The sequence below is a fragment of the Pleurodeles waltl genome, chromosome 4_1, assembly GCF_031143425.1.
Source record: "Pleurodeles waltl isolate 20211129_DDA chromosome 4_1, aPleWal1.hap1.20221129, whole genome shotgun sequence".
NCBI classification, from domain to species: Eukaryota; Metazoa; Chordata; class Amphibia; order Caudata; family Salamandridae; genus Pleurodeles; species Pleurodeles waltl.
Window position 1 is genome coordinate 378,288,834 of NC_090442.1, and position 19,471 is coordinate 378,308,304.

At 43.2% G+C, this 19,471-nt stretch overlaps 1 protein-coding gene across 1 annotated transcript in view; it reads left to right on the top strand.

Moving 5' to 3' along the window:
• The first annotated feature begins 6,504 nt into the window (after positions 1–6,504).
• ETNK1 (ethanolamine kinase 1) overlaps positions 6,505–19,471 on the top strand; it is a 173,908-nt gene continuing 160,941 nt past the window's right edge. Inside the window, exon 1 of the mRNA XM_069228571.1 lies at positions 6,505–6,979. Within this exon, the coding sequence (XP_069084672.1) occupies positions 6,833–6,979 (147 nt within the window). The 5' untranslated portion in view covers positions 6,505–6,832. The remainder of the gene's footprint in view (positions 6,980–19,471) is intronic.

A 19,471-nucleotide genomic window follows, 5' to 3' on the forward strand; every position in this document is an offset into this window, starting at 1 on the left:
GTAGCAAACTATGGCTGCATCTGATTTGCATTTTGCTGCATCTGGGGAACAAAATCATTTTGAACTAGATCTTAATTCTGTCTACTTTCACACTTCCATTGCTGCATTTTCCTACAGATGTGATAAGCAGTGGTTGTATTCCTGAACTATGAGCAGAGAAACCTACTTTACACCTGCATTTGCACCATATTCTCATAGGACCTTTACTATAGGTGTAAGACTTATGTTTCAGGCGGCACCACTACCTCATGTGGGTGACTGAGTCAGACCCACACCAACTGGAAGCTGTCAGCCTGGCTTTGTCAGCTAGTTAGCAGCACCTCACCCAAATCTTAAACGTACAGGTGATTTGTGGCAGTCTAGAAACATGACACTCTGACTCCTCAGGGAAATTGTGGTGGAACAGATCATACCCCTTTCTCTCAGTTGCACAAAGTCTCACACATGCGAGGGCATAAGAATAATTGCAGGATAGGTTTCAATCTATTTATTGAAGAAAATGCATACTATGATAAAAGGCATGAGCTGCGATTGTTCGGAAGATGAAATATAATATAGTGATGCTTGTGACCATTAGAAAGAAACATGGACAGTCCCAACATCCTGAAAGTCATGAGTCTAAGAATTCCTACCTATACTGTAATGTCTAACATGAGAGCATAGCAGTGTTAGCCCCTCCTGCCCCCAAACCCCTACCTGAAAGAAGGCAAGGGTTTGCCTGTGGTTCTGATAGCAGTCCTCCCAGTTGCCTGGAAAGGCAAGGCCAAGATCAGCGAAACGGCGCACAGGATAATGTGGCTGGCTGGAATGTCCCCTCTACCCTTAGGCCTATGTGGTGTTTATTTAATAAAACATTTTGTGTTCTTTCTGAGAACAGGCCTGAAGTGATGGTATGTCTATCGTTAGAAGGCTGATTCCATAATTCTTAGAGTGGCAATACTGGGTAAACTATGGTATACAAATACAACAGCCTTGAGCAGGCTATGGAGTGAAATGCATCCAAGTAACAAATGAACGTATAACATGAACAAGTATGTTTTCTATGAAAGGCAGCTGATAAAACAACAAGCTGAAAGTGAGCTGTGATAAAATACAACAAAAGGAATAAAAGCAAATAAAATGTGTTTATGTCTTAAGGGCACAGGCTCTGGGCCTCAAGGCTGAAATATAGGTGCCCAATCTAGGCACCAGTAAGAACCCACAACAATATCATTTTTAATTCCTACTCCTTGCATCCAGCTCACACCAGAATTTTCAAGTTGCACAGACTCTGCATTAGACTTCATCGTCTGAATTCTATTGTTTCTCTGAACTTGCTTCGTCTGCATAATAATCAGCTTCTCTTTGTCCTTCTTCTGCTTCATGTCTAAACAGTTGCTACAGTACTTGTCATATTTTAGCATCTTGTCAAAACTCTTTGCTAGTACACTACACTCTACTAAATATGAAAGCTAAGCTCCAGATGCAAACCGCAAAAAAGCTGATCTGAACCATGAACTGGACAGCATGTATCACCAACCTAGATTAAAAACACAAAACATGTAAGAAATCTGAATATATCAGAAAATCCCTCTCCAATGTGATAAAATGTCACGCAAATGACACTACTGCTTGGTAGACAAGTTAAGCAATATCATGAGATCTTAGATTACAGCAAATCCCTTCTTGATCAACAACAACTAAAACCCTTTTTGACACACTTCATGAATATGACAAATACATCAAAATTCACAGCAATCAAACCACCAGGACGCCCAATACACAGATCACGTTCAGTGCCTGCCTGACTGAAATCATCCACTGGACAGAGGCCAACTGTCTATAGCTGAACAAAGACAGAAAAGTCTGAAATTGTGATCTACAGGAAGTGCACCTCAACATTTGACGCTTTAAACTGTGTAGGGCTAGGTTATGGCTTTCTGTCACATACTGTGTCTCTCAGGAAATCAAGCTTTCTAGTATTAAAGCAACTCTCTAGAACAGTGGTTCCCAACCTTTTGACTTCTGTGGAACCCTACTTTATCGTTATTGGAATCCAGCCCCCCACACTGAGTCATTACTGAAAGATGGGGACGTATCTGTTAATATTATTTCATTTTCTAAGCAGTCGCGGACCCCATGAGGAGGCTCTGTGGACCCCGAGGGGTCCCTGGACCACAGGTTGGGAACCACTGGTCTAGAGGAAATTGCATAATCTGGTCACCAGAGGCATACTTGTGTCAATCACATGTATAAAGTTTAACACCTGTAAAAGTTTGGAATGTAGGAGAACCTTCATAGTAATCTTCCCTCCCTCCATAACAGATATACTGGGCGCTTTGGACTTTTTCAATACAACACCATTTAATTCCACTCAAAATTATCCAAAAACCTTACAAAATAAGCAAAGGAGCCAATCCAAGTGTAGCTATGGCAAAGGTCATCCAATCACAGCAAGGCTACAGCAGCAACCAACCAATGACAGTGTGACTCATGATGACGTCTCACCAGTCCTTGCGCAGCTCTCAGCGTCAGTCAGCCAATAGCAGCATGACTTCTCAGTGAATAGGAAAAACAATACAATCTCTTACGCCACTAAAACCACACAAATAAAATCTTATCCGTTCAGCCTAAATGGGTGAAAATCAGAAACTTTTGAATGAAAATAATGTCACAATCAATAGGAATAAGACTAGCAACTTCACAACCCTTGTAAATTATGAATTCACACAAAAGCATATTCTTGTCCAGTAGTAATCCACATCAGGTTAATGTAATTACTCCCATGAACTGGACAGCATGTATCACCAACCTAGATTAAACACATAAAACATGTAAGAAAACTGATTATATCAGAAATTCCCTCTCCAATGTGATAAAGCGTCACGTAAATGACACTACTGCTTTGCTAGACAAGTTAAGCAATATCATGAGATCTTAGATTGCAGCAAGTCCCTTCCTAATCAATAACTAAAACCCTTTTTGACACCCTTCATGAATATGACAAATACATCAAAACCCACAGCAATCAAACCACCAAGACGCCCAATAAACAGATCACGTTCAGTGCCTGTCTGACTGAAATCATCCACTGGACAGAGACCAACTGTCTATAGCTGAACACAGACAGACAAGACTGAAATTGTGATCTACAGGAAGTGCACCTCAACATGGGACTTCACCTGGTGGCCAACAGAGCTAGTACTGACACCCACACATGCCAAGAACATCAGGGCTGTAATCAACAGTAAGCTCAACATGACCGCCCAAGTCAACTCCATCACCACCTCATGCTTCCATACCCTGAAGATGCGGAGGAAGATTTTCAAATGGCTCAAAGTCAGCACTGACCAAACCGTCACACACGCCCTTGTCACACGTAGGCTGGACTTCGAGAACATCCTCTATGCTGGGATCAACAAATTTCACCATACGGATGCATATCATTAAAAACTGGTCAGCCAGAATCACTCATCCTCCTACATCGCACTTACATAACACCACAACTGAAAAAGCTCCACAGGCTTATCATACACAAGACGACACAATTAAAACTCCTCACGCACACTTTTAAGGCACTACATAACTGCCCCTGCATACCTCAATAATCGCATCTGCTTTCACAAACCTTCTAGACACCTCACCTCATCCGGACCCCTACTTGCACACCATTCCATGCATATGGAAAACCAAATCCGGTAGTTCAGCCTTCTCCTACATCGCTCATCCGGTAGTTCAGCCTTCTCCTACATCGCTCCTAAAGCGTGGAACGACCTGCTACTACACATAATAGCCTCCTCCCCACTTACTGAATTAGGCAAGAAGCTAAAGACCTGGCTTTTTTAAGTAGTTCCACTAGGCTTTGGGTTTGGCTAGAACCAATCTTGTTCAGGCTCAGAAACAGTATACCCTCCTGAGTGATAGTGTGCTCTACAAATCTGCATAACAGAACCAACTCAACCAAAAATCAACAATTCATGACTGAATGCAAATAACACGCTCAACTAAAAATCTCACAATGTACTGCTAGCAAACTAACCAATCTAAAGAATCATTCCGCCCTACTAATACTTACAATCCTTTTGCTCAGTAATGGTACTAGAACAGCAATTAATCCAACTGCGAGATCTTAGGAATGCAGACAAAAATCCAGTGAAGCGATAGGAACAAAAATAGTCTCTAAAATCACTCCTTCGCACTTTAACCATTCCCTGCTACTAAACGCTGTGGCCGTACTTTAGGCCTAGAAAATCTATATCTCAATAGTGTGTCCAAATGTTGGTTTGGGACAGTATTAACCTCAAATCATGAAGGAATGTGTCCCAGAGAGAAGGGTCGAAACAGCATTTTAAGAACAGTCAATATAGGATTGACTCAAAAAGTGAGTTTTAGAGCAGAATTTTGAAAAAAACATTAGTGCTTATTTTGCAAATAAAGAAATAGCAAAGTACAGATAAGGCAATTGTCTCATTTAAATGCAGAAAATTATGACCATGAATTATTTTTCTAAATGGAAGAATGCAGAATAGGCAAAAAAAAAAAAAAAAAATCACAGAAAGAGTAAGGGCCTGATTACGATTTTGGCACATGGGATACTCCGTCACAAAATGTGACAGATGTCCCGTCCGCTGTATTACAAGTTCCATATGATATAATGGAACTTGTATTACAGCGCACCGGATATTCGTCACATTTGTGACGGAGTATCCCATCCACCAAGATCGTAATCAGGCCTAAATCTCAAATGTGCAACAAAACGAGTAAGAAATCAGGCTGCATTGCTAATAGAGACCAAAAAGATCTGGCTCACCCCCACATTTGAGGGTCTATATATACTTTTCTTGTCCATGAAAGTACCAATTCATTAAAGTCACCACGGTATGATTGTTTCACCAACAAACCCCAATATTACATTATAAAATGTCACCTAGATCTATTCCCTTAGCACAAACACACTACCTGAATATTGATTCGGCCATTGTGACCTAATGTCATCTGGAGGTGTCAGAACAATCTAGTTACATAAACAACAATGAACAACTTTGAATGAACGCAATACATCATACAAGCAGAAGGTCCTTGGAAAATGCTGCTATTGGGCTTGCACAAAGTTTTAGGGGGAAATTTAAACACAAAATAAACATTATGATACAGTATTGTTTTTTAACAAGATGACATTGAGACCCAGAGCCTAGTTAACCTAAACTAGAAAAACAAACTTTAATACAGTTGCCTCCAACCTTTTATGTAGTTCGAACTATTGAAAATCATAGTGAGCTACTGAAGGTTAAACAGCTTGTGCATTGGTATCAGACACCCCCTACGGCCAGCTTCAGTGACGTCAAGCACGTTTTTTCGCTTGTAATAGCTTCATGTTGGTATATACATATGAATTCAAGTGTAGATTAAGATTCTGAAATTATCACACGAAGATGGAGCTGTAGCCCTACCAGACCTTCGGCTCTATTAGTTTGCACCATTTGCAATGCAAGGCAGGCGATTCTCAATTTGATAGACTTTATTGATTGCATCATTTGGAAAATGTATGGAGCTCTGAACACACCACATTTGTCAAGATTTGTTAAACTTCTTAAAATCCCCAAAACAGATGCATGCCAGTAAATGTTAACAGCACAAATAGGGCAATTTTGTATTGTTTATCTGCCATCCCCTCGTTCCATGCTGTACCCCCCCCCCGGAGTTCATAGTGTAATGTCACACTGTTTAGGTTATTATTACCTAAGTTTCACTGCATTTGTATTAATGTGCATTTGGTTGATTGCAATTTGTTATGCGCGTTAGTAAAATAGAGGAAATATAGTTACAAAAAATATGGAAAATGGGGGCCAGATACAATACACCGCTCAGGACATTGCCAGTGTAGACTCCCGACAAAGACAAATCTGTTCCAACCACACACTCCATGTAGTGCGCTATCTGTTTTGTCGAATGCTTCAGTATCCTACGTGTAGTAAGTGCTAAATACATTTAAACATGCAGTAAAGCATTTACTTTAAGAGTTTTTTTGATGCACATAACCTTTTTTTTAATGCTTTCTTTTTTTTTAATGAAGATTCCTTCGCGTTTCACTTTTTGGGGAAAATGTGGGCCTGCAAAAGTCCATGTTTGATCAATGTTATATTACGTTGAAAGCGATTAACAAGGATACAGGCTAAATGAGTGTGATAAGAAAAAGGTACCGCTCTCTTTAAAGTGTTTATTTAACGTCTTTCTCAAACAGAGGCATAGCAAAGATGTCAAGGGCCCTGGTGTAATTATGGAAAATTGCTCCACATCCTTTCGCTGGGTGTAAAGAGTAGCTAAAACTGTGATCCAGTGTGCTGTTCCCATCACTGGTCCTCGGTGCCACTGCACCTACCACAGTTGGGGTATAAAATTAGAGCGTCACCCTGGCTAAGCTATCGGCTCCGCAAAGCAGCCTACGCCCGGACACGCTTCCATGTGCAATGACGACAAACGTCACTGCCAACCTCACAGTGACGCGCACATCAGGCCAGTCCCGGCATGCAGCGGGGAGGCTCCGTCGCGGGCCCGTATCCGAGAGGCGGGGGCTGTTAGGGGAGGAGAGTCGAAGTGGAAATTTCCGTGTGAGCCGGCTCCTTATAACCCTAGTGGCTGCATCAGAGGCGCCTGATTCGCGCTGAAGGGATAGTCGGACACCGTTCGTGCTCTTTAGTACTGTCAGACGGCGAGCAGCACCTCACAAACACCGGGCAGCTGACACTACACGGGCAGTGCAGTGGGCGAATTCCACAGTACCCTATAAAACCAGAAACACCTCAAAATTAACCGTCTCGCCCGCGCCACCCTGTTTCACTTCTTGAGACCCACCATGTCCCATTACATTCACGTCCCACCCGGCTCCCCCGACGTGCCCAGGATGAACCTGACTGTGGACGAGCGCGGCTGCCGCGAAGGGGCGATGCGGCTGCTTAAGGAGCTGCGGCCGCTGTGGAAGCCCGAGGAGGTAACAACGCAGGTAAAAAAATAAACAAATAAAAACATTTCACCGCCGACTAAACAGCACTGAGTGTGGAAGGCCGTTAGATAATAGCGGGTTGGATTACGTGCGTAAACGGGAAGTCTCGCGCACAACCGTCAGGTTAGGGGCGCCACGCCCATCTCCCCTCCACCCGGCGCAGAGAAGTGGCCCCTCCCCCTCGAGTTAGAAGCAGGCTTGTATTGGCAGCGATAGAATCGTTTTTTTAAGATCATTTTCTTTATTTTGGGAAAGGCAGTTGCAGAATAATAATCTCCCATCCCCCGTTTTTGGAAACGTTCTAATTCAATTTTAATCAGTCTTTTAATGTAACTGGTTATTCCCTAGCCCCCCCCCGAACCACGATGTAGAGGACGTGCGTACAGATTACTGTAAAATACGAGTTTAAAGACTGGTGCGGTTTCCGACAGCGATGACTCGGTGCAGAGGGCCAGACAGCTATCGTGATGGGCGTGTGAGGCCATTGAAAGGGAACGCTGTGTTCACTTCCGCCTCGGTAACGCATTGCACGGGTAGGGTTTAAAGCCCGTCGTGTCCTGGTTTCGATTCCTGTTATTTGAATAACGTTTTGCCACGGTCGTTTACTGAGAAAGATGTGCCATATGCTCGACGTATTATACAACCTTAAAAGAGCACCAAACTTCTTCCCGATCTTGTGCTCTGATAGTACCTAGGCGCATGTAATGCATTTAGGGCCAGTAGCCCCAGCACCGTTTATCAGAGTTTGCTGTTTTTTAGAGTCGAACCTGCGATAGCATGCAGTACCGAGACGCTGTTGTAGTTAAAAAGGGGTTTGGAGCCCGCCCTGGCTTACCATTTGTTGGCTGCAGCGTCCCTCTTCTATGCGGCCTTCTTGATTGGCCAGTGCTGGCCAAACGTCACTTTCGGTTCTGACTGTGGGGCAGGGACCAAGCACAGATTAAATAAATGTAATTGTGTTGTACTGTAATAGTATTTATATAGTGCTTACTACCCCTGAAGAGGCGTCGAAGCGCTTTTCAGCGAGTAGCACGCTACTCCGGAACCCAACAAGAATTCGTGATGGATTAGTATCAGGAAATATGTCTATATTAGTGCCCCTCTGCTGCTCGCACTGTTATTGACGTACTATTTCTTCCACCCTCCTGACAGGTTATTGTTTATTATTTGTTTCTGGTGCTTGTTCATCTTCAGTGCCGTTGCTGCTCCCAACTGCTCACTTCCGAGGGCTTGGAAGTCCTCCCTATGACTCAACAGTGGTACGGCAGGTAGTGCATTGTGGGACCATTAACTTGTAATTAAAAAAATAAAATAAAATACAGAAGTGAATCGTGTTTTATGGTCCATTAATGCCAGTTCAAGGTTCTGGTGACATGTACAAGTCGTTTGTCCTAACTTGTGGTTTATGACCTCGGCAGCTGTATGGATCACATTGAACAGTTATCGTTTTGTGGGTCTTCTGTTTCAATAAGCACCATGTCAAACAAATTGTGCATGTTGTAACAGATCATATTTTCGTAGTACTGTGCAGTAGTACGTCACTTTTGGGCTGGTATCTAATCTGTTTCACTATTAAATGCAAAATAAGTAAAACACTTGTACATTCCACTTGGGTATGCGTTGTTACCATTCGTAGCAATAGCTCTGTGGATTGTGAGCGTGTTCATTTTTGACTCTGCTGTGTTTAAGCATTTGGGTATTGGCATCTCTTCACACTACTTATCACCAAAGCACAACCAGTGCTTCGAACTGAGAGCACCCAACGGGACAACGTGCGCCTATGATTGTTAATGTGTTTTGAGAAGTGTCAGTCTTTGCCTGGTAAGGTCACCTTATTGATGTCGGCTACAAAGAGAGCTTTTCTTAGTAATAGCATGCATGTGATGGTCCCTCGAGGTTGTGGTGAAAACTTGTCAGGTGGAGGTTGGAATGTAGTTTTTAAGGGGTCTGTTTCTCTTCTCCCTGCTAGTACAGGTGGTGTATCGTTTCTTACTTGTTTTCCTCACCAGCGCATTCAATTTACTCTAATTTCTTTTACATAAATTCCATATCCTTGTTCGAAGTGTAATGGTACTTGGGTGATGTGTTAATATTTAAGAATTACATCGTTTTAGAGTAATCTGGTTTGTGCAGCTAATTTACCAAATCACCCAAACAGGAAAACTTCATCACGCTTTACTCGTGTCCAACCCTTCTCAAATGGGCATGGCCCTCAATTTACTAAATTTAATCCAAGAAGTTAAAGGACGCACAGTAAAATACTGGGTACCACTACAGAGCCACATCATAACTATAAATTCAAAAAAAGGAAGAATTAAAAGAATCTTTAGAGTAGAGACAGACCTATAATATATGAGATAAAGTATCTCATCTGTACATTTTCGGAATACTGCAGGCAAATGCAGAGTATTGTGACCTTCCAACAAGACTGAAAGTAGACTTTCATTCTGGGAGGATAGGGGCGCGTCTGTGATTTTCAGTATCGTTTTAAAACGCTTCAGGGGGTATTTTATTTTATAAAACACCTACTAATTTCATTCGACTCGCTCACCAGCCCACCTTCTTTTAAATCTTCCACCTCCTGGTCCTTCGAAACAAAGGAGTGCTTCTGGTTGCGTATAAGAAGAATGAACAAAATTCCATTTTGTGAAAAAACACTTTCATATGCAGCTTTATATATTATTTTTTTTTACAAAAAGTTTTAAGCAGTGTGATAAATGCTGCTATCACAACTGTACTGGAGTTTAAGGAAGTGCAATATCATAGCATGTTGATAAATTCTTGGCCCCCCAGAAGTGCATATGCACATGGTCAGAATTGTCCCTGGAATTACCAGTAGTTCTCCATTTTGAGGAAAACAAAAAAGAAATGAGGTAAAATATCTAGACTTTCTTTAGATCTCGGCTCTACAGGACCACACAGTCAAGTGTGACACATACTTGAAATCTAATTGTCTTCAGATACCTCACTGCCTTATCTCACTTAAGTGCTAAACTGCGAGGCACCTCTTGAGTCACCCCTAAGCCATGACATGTCAGCCAGAGAGGTGTCAAGCTGCCTTCAGACTGAAGCACACTCGCAGCACCATGACATTCTCCAAACTTGGAATCCTCTCTATCCCTTTTACTCCACCTTGTGTTTTCTCGCACCCTTTTCTGCCTCATTCCCCCCACTTCTCCTTTCAATGGTACTTACTGTCCTTCTATGAGTTTTCTTCACTTACTTTATTTTATCCACTCATTTTTTTTTTAGTTGTGTGCACAAACTTACAGTAGCGCTGTGTGAGGGTTAATGAGGCACCCTTGAAGCGTTAAAGTTATGTGTTTTTTCTTATTGTCGTGGCTCTAGGGCGGCGTTGATTCTTGGGAAGCAGATGCGGGGGTGCCACGCGTTTTAGGGATCAGGCTCCTCTTGTGCAGCATGTTTTCATGTGGCTGCAAAGATGGGGGGTGGTGGGGGTTCCATCTCAAACCGCTTGCACTTCATGCCCTTGTTCTTGTTTTCTTCTTGCTGCATCCTGGACTACTATTGTATTGAAGAGAAAGCAGGAGACTTCTAGTTCAGCAGTGCCTCAAGTGATCATAAGAGGGTGTCATTTAGAACAAAAAAATCCCCTTTTCTAGGTAGATAGTCAAGCTAAAATGTTACTCTGCCTGTGGCTTTCCAGAAGCTGGGTGTAAAGACATTGTCATTTTCAGCGCCAATATCTCTAACTCTCGGAAATGTGAGACCCATTGGCATTGCCAATGCTTGTTGTAAGCTGTTTTGCCAACATCCAATTGAAGGCTTTTAAACTAATAAAAGGACTAAAAGCCCTAATTTATTGGACTTTTTTATGGCTTCTTGGCTATGGAGTTTGTGAAGTGTTGTCGCAAAACTGTACTATTTGGTGTATTTTTTTTTAATCATTGTTCTCTTGCTAACATCTGAACTGCAGTACAATCTACACCACAAGCAGATTCCCTTTTTTTTCCTTTCTTTTAATACTCTTGGCTCTCTCCAAACACGTCTGGCCTTTGAATTTCCTGTTGTTTTGCAGCAGAATTTTACGCATTTTGTTTCAGGATTAAAGTTTCAGATGGTGCAAAAATATATTTTACTGGAATCTATGTATTGGGGTAAGATCCATTTTGTTTTATTTGTGTGGGTGCATTTTCAAAGCGGGGGCTTGGTTCCAAAAGATACTCAAAGAGCCACCTTATAACCACTGTGGATAGATTTCTTCTTTTTCTCAAAAGAAAGTGTTTTAGCCTTTGCTGACATATATTTTTGATTTGCACAATGAGCTAAGACCAGCTTCTGAAGACCTTCCTTCATTCCCTTGGGCTACTTACCCAGCAAATAATTCGAGACTATCCATTTCATGACTTGTTCGTTACCATTTTGGCTGTTTTGAACGCCTTTAACGAAGTTTCCTTCGTGCTGATGGGGGCCATTTGGGCACTGCCTGCATAGGATCGAAAGGTAGACTTCTAGTACAGAACAGTATATTGGAAACCAGACTTCCCCTTGGCTTCATTTGTACTTTATGTTCATCTGCGTTTTCTCTGGTTGCCGTAAATATCTGTGCTTTCACTTACCAACCACTGTCGTGGTCTGCTTTTATGTTACACCCCCTTTGGAATCATGTTATATTTTTTAATATAGTATGGGTTTCAGTAAGGGTCTGAAACTATAATTTGAGATACGCAAACTCACATTTTATTAACCCTTTTTTAAATTAAAAATCATTTAATAAAACACATATAAAGCAGCATTTTCTTGAGGTCTATTTATAAAATCATTGTATCATAACACAGTTCATGTGAAGATGGCAACTCTAGCAAATTAACGCCCATCTCTGCTTTTGAAGTTTTCCTTAATAGCTGTTATAGAAAGGCTATTTTATTCTATCATACAGCTAAGGGCTAGTACTATGCATAACAGCACAGTAGGTAGGCAATATATGAAGATAGGGGCATGCAGATAAGAATGCCTTGTGCACAGACACGCCAACCTTAATGAAAGTTTTTTACAGGTGAGGCCTGGGGCAGGCGAAAGGTGGGTCTTTGAACTCATGGCATTGTCGTAGGGGCCATACCTACTCTCGTACTTAGCAAATACGAAGTTAACTGGAACTACCTCGAAGGTCCTGGTGAGGTTTCATAAACCTAATTGGATTACAGCAGAGCCTTCAAACATAAGCCGTAAAGTGTCAGCACAAGGGTTCCCAACCCACTTAACTGGTAATTGTGTGACAGGGCCTCATCATCGGGTTATCACGTATTAAACAGACAAACCATATTTCTCATGGCAGCACTGCATGAGTGGCAGGTCAGTGTGTGCGAATGCACAGGGAATCGAAAATGAAACTTCTCTGTGTGAAGTGGAGAGTAAAGGGTAACGACCTAATATGGTAACATTGGTTCCAACCCAATTGACATATTTAACTTACCTGCAGGTACCTAGTAAAGTGCAGTACATGTGCCCAGATCCTGTAAATTAAATACTAGTGGGCCTACAGCACTGGTTGTGCCACCCCCATAAGTAGCCCCTTGACCATGTCTCAGGCTTGCCACTGCAAGGCCTGTGTGTGTAGTTTCACTGCCACTTCGACTTGGCATTTAAAACTACTTGCCTAGCCTTAAACCCCCTTTTTTCCGCATATGTCGCCCCATATAGGTAACCCATAGGACAGGGTGCTATATAGCTAAAAGGCAGGACATGTACTTTTGTGCTTTACATGTCCTAGTAGTGAAAAACCCACAAATTCGTTTTCCACTACTGTGAAGCCTGCTGCTCTCAGACTAGCATTAGAAAAGCCCTCATATAGTTTTGAGTGGCAGATTCTGATCTGGAAAGAGTGGCCGTGTCATGTTTAGTATGGCCAGAATGGTGATAGAAAACCCTGCTCACTGGTGAAATTTGATTTAATAGTACTATTTTAGAAATGCCACTAGAACATTTCCCTGCACTTATTGCCATCTGTGCCTTCCAGCCTGTCCAGTCCATATCTGGTCTGTGCTGGTTAACGACTCTCCTTGTGCATTCCACCCAGACAGCCATAAACACAGGCCACTCAGTCACATCTCCATTCATTTGCATACTGAAAGGGTTTCCCTGGGCAGGAAGGGTGAAGGGGCTGTCCCTTACATATCAAAGGCCCATGGCCTGTTGTCACACGAAGGACTGATAACCCCCCACAGGGATCCTGGGAGACAGGACTGGGCTGAAAGGGGAACTTGTGCACTTTAAAGCCACTCTTTGAAGTCCCCCCCCCCCCCACTTCAAAGGCATTTTTTGGTATATAAACTGGTTAATGGGGCCAGAGGTGCTGCAGCGTAGTCTGGTGCCACGGATGTTGGTGACACCGCGTTCTGGACTGACTCTGTGGCAGGACTTTGGAAGTGCTGCGGTCGTTGCACTCAGCAGGGACCACATCTCAGGTCGAGTTGATGTGCTGTTTCTTCTTTGGTACTCCAGGACACACTCCCAAGGGCTCAGGAACTGGATTTGGCACCACTGGGCAAGTCCGGACGGTCAGCAAAAGGGCCTCAAAACTGGTGGGTGAAGTCTTTGCTGTCCCTGAGACTTCTTAACAGAAGGCAGGCTCAGTCCAACCCCTTAGAGAACCTTTGGAAGCATGTTGTAGAAAGCAAAGTCCAGTCCTTTCACTCACAGGACAGAAGCAGCAGGCCAGCACAGCAGAGCAACATGCAGGGAGGCAATTCCTCCTACAACACCCAGCTCTCGTAATGTCCCCAGTCCAGAAGGAGTCTAACTATGTGCTGTCGAGTACTTATACCCCTTTCTGTCTTTGAAGTAGGCAAACTTCAAAGAGAAGTCTTTGTAGTGCACAAGACCCTGCATTTCCCTGCCTTGGACCCAGACACACTCCAGGCGGTTGGAGACTGCTTTGCGTGAGGACAGGCACAGCCCTATTCAGGTGCAAGTGTCAGCTCCTCCCGCCACTCTGACCCAGGAAGACCCATCAGGAAGTGAATTCTCAAGCAGCCCAACTGTCATCCTGACCCAGACGTGTATTGCACAGACAGGCAGAGGCACAGAATGGTTAAGCAAGAAAATAAATGCTTAGTTTCAGTACTCCGTCCATCATCCTTTTGTGTTCCTAAATTCCCCCTAAGTGGCCAGGGTATGCCCAGATATGGGTCCCTTGCTCACTGTGCCACTAGACTTAAGTTAGCTCGGCTGAGGGGGGGGTGATACCCTGCACCGGTTGGACTGTTCACATGGGGAACAGGGTCAAGACTGATTTTCATATGGGTGGGTCCAAACTGGGGTGGCACAGTGAGCAAAAGAACAATGGATTAAACCCAGATCTGTGACTAGGGGTGTATGTTTGAAAAGTTTCAAGACTCCGTCTATCATCCTTTTGTGTTTTTCTAAGCAAGAAAATGCCCACTTTCCCTTTGGAGGACGGATCTCTCTTACCTTGTAGAGTCGTGCAGAAGTGTCGTTCCCCCCCCCCCCCCCCCCCCACCCGCCCCCCCAAAAAAAAACTCCATATTTTTATCTACTCTCAATGGGAAAATTACACTTAAGATATTTCAAGGCAATCTCCATGTTATTCTAAGGAAGAGATAGTCCTTGCAGTAGTGAAAGATGAATTTAGCAGTTTTTCCCTATCGGGACATGTAAACTACACCAGTACTTGTGCTACCTTTTAAATAGACTTCACCCTGCCCATTGGGCTGCCTTGGGCCTACCTTACGGGTGACTTAAAAGTAGTAAAAGGTAAGGTTTGGGTCACTTGCCAGGTCGAACTGGCAGTTTAAAACTGCTCACACAAACACTGCAGGGGCAGGTGTGAGACCTGTTTCAGGGATATTCATGTGGGTGGCACAATCAGTGCTGCAGGCCTACTAGTAGCATTTGATTTACAGGCCCTGGGAACACATACTGCTCTTGAATAGGAGCTTACTAGTAAATAAAATATGCCAATCATGGTAAAAACCAATCGCCAATACATTCTAGACAGAGAGCATGTGCCCTTAAGCCCTGGTTAGCAGTAGTAAACACAACAAAAACCGGCCAGAACAAATAGGAGGAAGAAGGCAAAAAGAATGGGGATAACCCTGCAGAAATGGCCAGGTCCAACAGTTAGTGACAAAAGGGTAAATGCATGCAACTGGGTGGTACATAAAGATGTCCAGAATCGTATACACCGCCTTAAAGACCTTGCATTACAGGTGTCATTGGTAGTCTAGTTTGGTTGTAAAGAGGGAGCCGACGACCAGACATCAGTGATGACAGTGAATCATTGAATGATTAGGGGAGGCTGAATGAGCACTACAAGAGCAGAGCAGTTCAGGGCTGAGCGTGTGACTACGAGCATCCTGCACTGAAGGTACCAAAGTGGACTTGTTGTCCTTCCGCCATTGTGATTTTCTGTCACAGAAAAAGGAAAGGTGATTGATTGGGCTTAATGCACCAAGCTATTCTGCTCAGCTAGTGCTCCATCCTTACAGTAGATGTATGGAGCATCCAGCTGAGCGTACAGATGGGCATGCTGTGATGTCCAGAGCACCCACTCCATGGGGGTAGGAGAGCTGACATAACAGGTTTGCCATTGCCAGAAGTAGTTTATATGGAGTGCGTTGCTAGAATGCGAATGTTTTCCATCACAGTTGTTTGGCTTGAAATAAACATTAAGGGAACCGGATTAGACAGTTTAGTGCGGAGGGGGTTGGCTTCGAAGGGGTAAGTGCAAGCTCCTGGTCAGCAGTGACTTATTTGGGCTGACTTTCACGAGGTCTTGTTACTGGAATTAGTAAAGCTTCCCGAGTGTCCATCTAGTATCTATCTGTACGTCATCTTGTCTGTCTTTTCTACTACTGTTATACTACTGACAGATAGCATTGGTGCTGCTGGCAGCATAGAAGACCGCTGTGCGTGTGTCTGCTGCTGGTATGGCAGGTGATAAAGCTGGGCAGGATTGTCGTGCGTTCACAAACCTGTTTGTGGTATGAGTTGGCGAAGTTCATGCGCAGCAAGTGAAACGTAGAAATTGTGCCCATTTTTTCCCCCGCCTGCACAGTGGAATTGTTCCTGATCTGCTTCTCAATATAGGAAGGGGGGGAGGGGGTGGAGACGCTGATTTGTAGTGCTTTCTTTTCCTATTCTATCACTGCCACAAGTCGGTGCTTTTTTGTCAGGGATTTCGCCTCGCCTAAAAAGTTCAAAGCCATTTATTTATTGAAAGGGCCAGGCGTGTTTACACTGACAGGGTAGCTAAAACCACTCCACGGTTGGCAATTAAATACACTCCTTATTGCCAAAGCGTGTGATTTGACACGTAGTTGCCAGTGATGGTTTTGTGCTTTTCTGCATGGTGTGTCTAATTGTGCATCCCTGTTCTGCATGCTACGGGCTGTAGAAGGCAATCTGATACCCTGTACTGTTAAACTTTCTGAAAAGTGAAACTCTTAACACACTTCGGCAGTCTCACTCTCTCACTCACACACTTGTGGTAGCCCAGCCCTAATGTCTTTGACCATGCTTGTTAATCATTTGGTCTTTTATCAGTGTCCGACTTCCCAAGATTGCTAAAGAGAGTGCATTTTAGATTACGGTAATCGCTCATGGCTGAAAAGGCTCTGTATTCGCCTTCAGAGAACTCTGGAAAATAGGCTCTTGAGGCACACCACCAGTTGAAACCTGCAGTACACAAAGGCACGGATATAGTCGGTATGCCACAATTTAATATAAGCCCGCAGACTAGGTCCCCATAATAAAATCTCACATATGAATCCCACGTCATTCTGTACAATCTGTTTATCAACTTGATCACTGGCATCGCCCTCAACAAAAGTGTCCACTACCGCTACTTATGACAACCACAGATAATACCGTTACGGTTTTAAACTCATCACTTCTAGACGGACACGGATATACCCACAAGATTCTACAAATCTTAAGTAGCAGTGCTTGATTTACATTTTTTTCTTTGCCTTTATGCTCACTTGATGTGATCACGAGGCTGTATTTAGTTAGAGTACTTTGTACACAAAAAAAGAACACCAGTTATTTTAAAGGCGCGCCGACTGTTCTAATTGTCTTTAGTCACTTTTGTAAACTGTTAATTTCAGATTTTCAACTTAATGTGTGTTCACTAACTTATTTGCAATTCAAATATGTTACGTATACGACGCAGCAAGGTGTTTGTAAGATATGTACTTTTGTAGTAAAAATAGATTTAGTATAATTAGACATTTCACCTCTAAATAACGGCGACTTTATCTTTTAACTGTTGGTCACCACCACCCAGTTAGGGAGATAGTTAGTTAGCTAACTCTGCGTTTGCAGAATTGATTTGGAAAGTGTCCTACATATACTTTTGCCACATACCTAGTTTACACCTGGACGTAGAATTAGATGTTGCGTTTTGAGTTCTATACTGCTTCATTACAGAATGGTTTTAGGCAATAAAAAATATATTTTCATTATAAAACATAGGCATTTGTTGCCATTCATGCTTTGCAGCAACTTATGCACACAAGCCGCGCTAGTGGTTTCGGCCATTAAAGTTCTCCTTGAAATCTTATGGACAGTATAATTCGGGAATTCCCTTGCAGAGTGGTTTCTCATTACCTGTTTAGTCTGAGGAGTGCAAGAAACAGTTGCTGAGAATCAAGACCTCCGGTTATATGATATTCTGCTGATTTTGGGAGTTGTGATGGTAGTAAGATCAAACCAAGATCGATAGTCATTTGGTCCTGACATCTAATTCCTAATGATTCCTTTTTCTACAGTTCACTTCAGACGTACAGGCATTCTAGGTATCGGTGTAAATGTGGTAATGCAACCGCCCTTATAGTTTAAGGGTTAAACATTTCAATGAAGGCAAGAGGGGAGGCGTTGGAGTATCGTCCAGACTCTCACGTTGTCTTGTGGTGGATGAACCACTTCATTTACATATAGTAACAGTGAGCATGACCATCACATCGCCTCATTGGCCACCTGTGAACCATGCTCAACGTCAGAAGTGCCAAACCTGTTGGGGGGGGGGGGGAATCGGAAAACATTGAGGGTAATAACGCTCAAATCTAGTGTACACGAAGGAATGTTCACTGATAGGTTACATGCAAAAACATTGAATACCCATGATTGTTATGCCTTTGGATGCTGCTGTTTTTTTTTTCGTGCACACCAAAAATTACATCCGAGATATGCTTGCAACAGACAGTGTCTCTCTTTAAAAAGTATTTTTTTTCCTGTGTCAAAAATACATTCAGGATGATGCAGTTGCAAGGTGGAAGCAAACTGGCCAAGCTGAATGGCCAACATACTTGAAGATAGTGGTCAAAGGGCATAGTTTATTATTATTATTATTATTTTTTAAAGTATAATTTCTCTTGATTAGATCAGTCTGCTGGCAGGGGAGGCTACTGTTTTTTTGCCAGGATTAGCTGTTTCTGTCAGAGATTTTATTGCTTGCTAGTTCTTTAAAAATAATAAACTGAGCGTTTGCTTCAGCCAGACGAGTATTTTTGTCAGTGACATAACGAAACTTGTGGAGGGCATTTTTGCCATCTCTTCCATCTCTTTACTCTGCTTGACATTTGCTCTTTGCCCCTTTGGTCAGGTCTTGACCCTTGTTTTTGTGCCAGTTTTCTCTCAGTTGACCCTCGCTTAATGACATGTTTCTCAGTTTTTTGACAATTGTTTTGTACCTCGTTTTGGCCCTTGTTTTTGTGCCTCTCTTCTCTGTTTTGACCCTTGTTTTTAGTTTCTTGTTTCTCTATTTAGAAACTTGCTTTTTGCCCTTTTAGTGGCTTTTGCCCTTTTTGCCCATTTGTTTTGTCACCTTCTCTGTTGTGCCTTTTCTCTCTTGCACTGACCCTCATTTTCTCCAGCACTCCTCATCTGTTTCCCGTTCTCTTGCACCCTTCAAAGCCCCACCCAAACTCCCTGCATTCCTCTCCACTACCGGGACCTAATTCATGGCAGCTGCAGCACAGATGCAAAGGCAATCTTGTCTGCGCCTGGACTGCGCCCAGCTCCAGGAACCCGGGCTCTGCTCCCATCCGCAGTAAAGCTCACGATTCTCAACCTTGGACACACAGCTTGCTGCGCTCCTGTCACACTGCACCACACAGGGAGCCTTCAAATACAAATGTACCTCTCTCCACCCCTGCAACGACAGCATGCAACACCCCATCACACACGACCATGGGCTGGACATTTTATTCCTCACAGAAACATGGCTGAACCTAGCCTCGTTTCTGGACATTGCCACAACTATCCCTGTTGGATTCAAGATTGTGAGGCAGGACTGGCAGCACAAGCCCATAGGTAGAGTTGCTATCATGTTCAGGGATCCCATTGGCTGCATCACTGCCACTGGCACAATCACCAACTACCTGAAACCACTCATGTTCAAACTACACATCACAGGAAACTTCAAACTGCATGAAAACCTGGTTTACATACCATCACAACCTCGCTCCGATTCATCAGCAACATCATGGCCTTCATCCTCCTCAGTCTTGA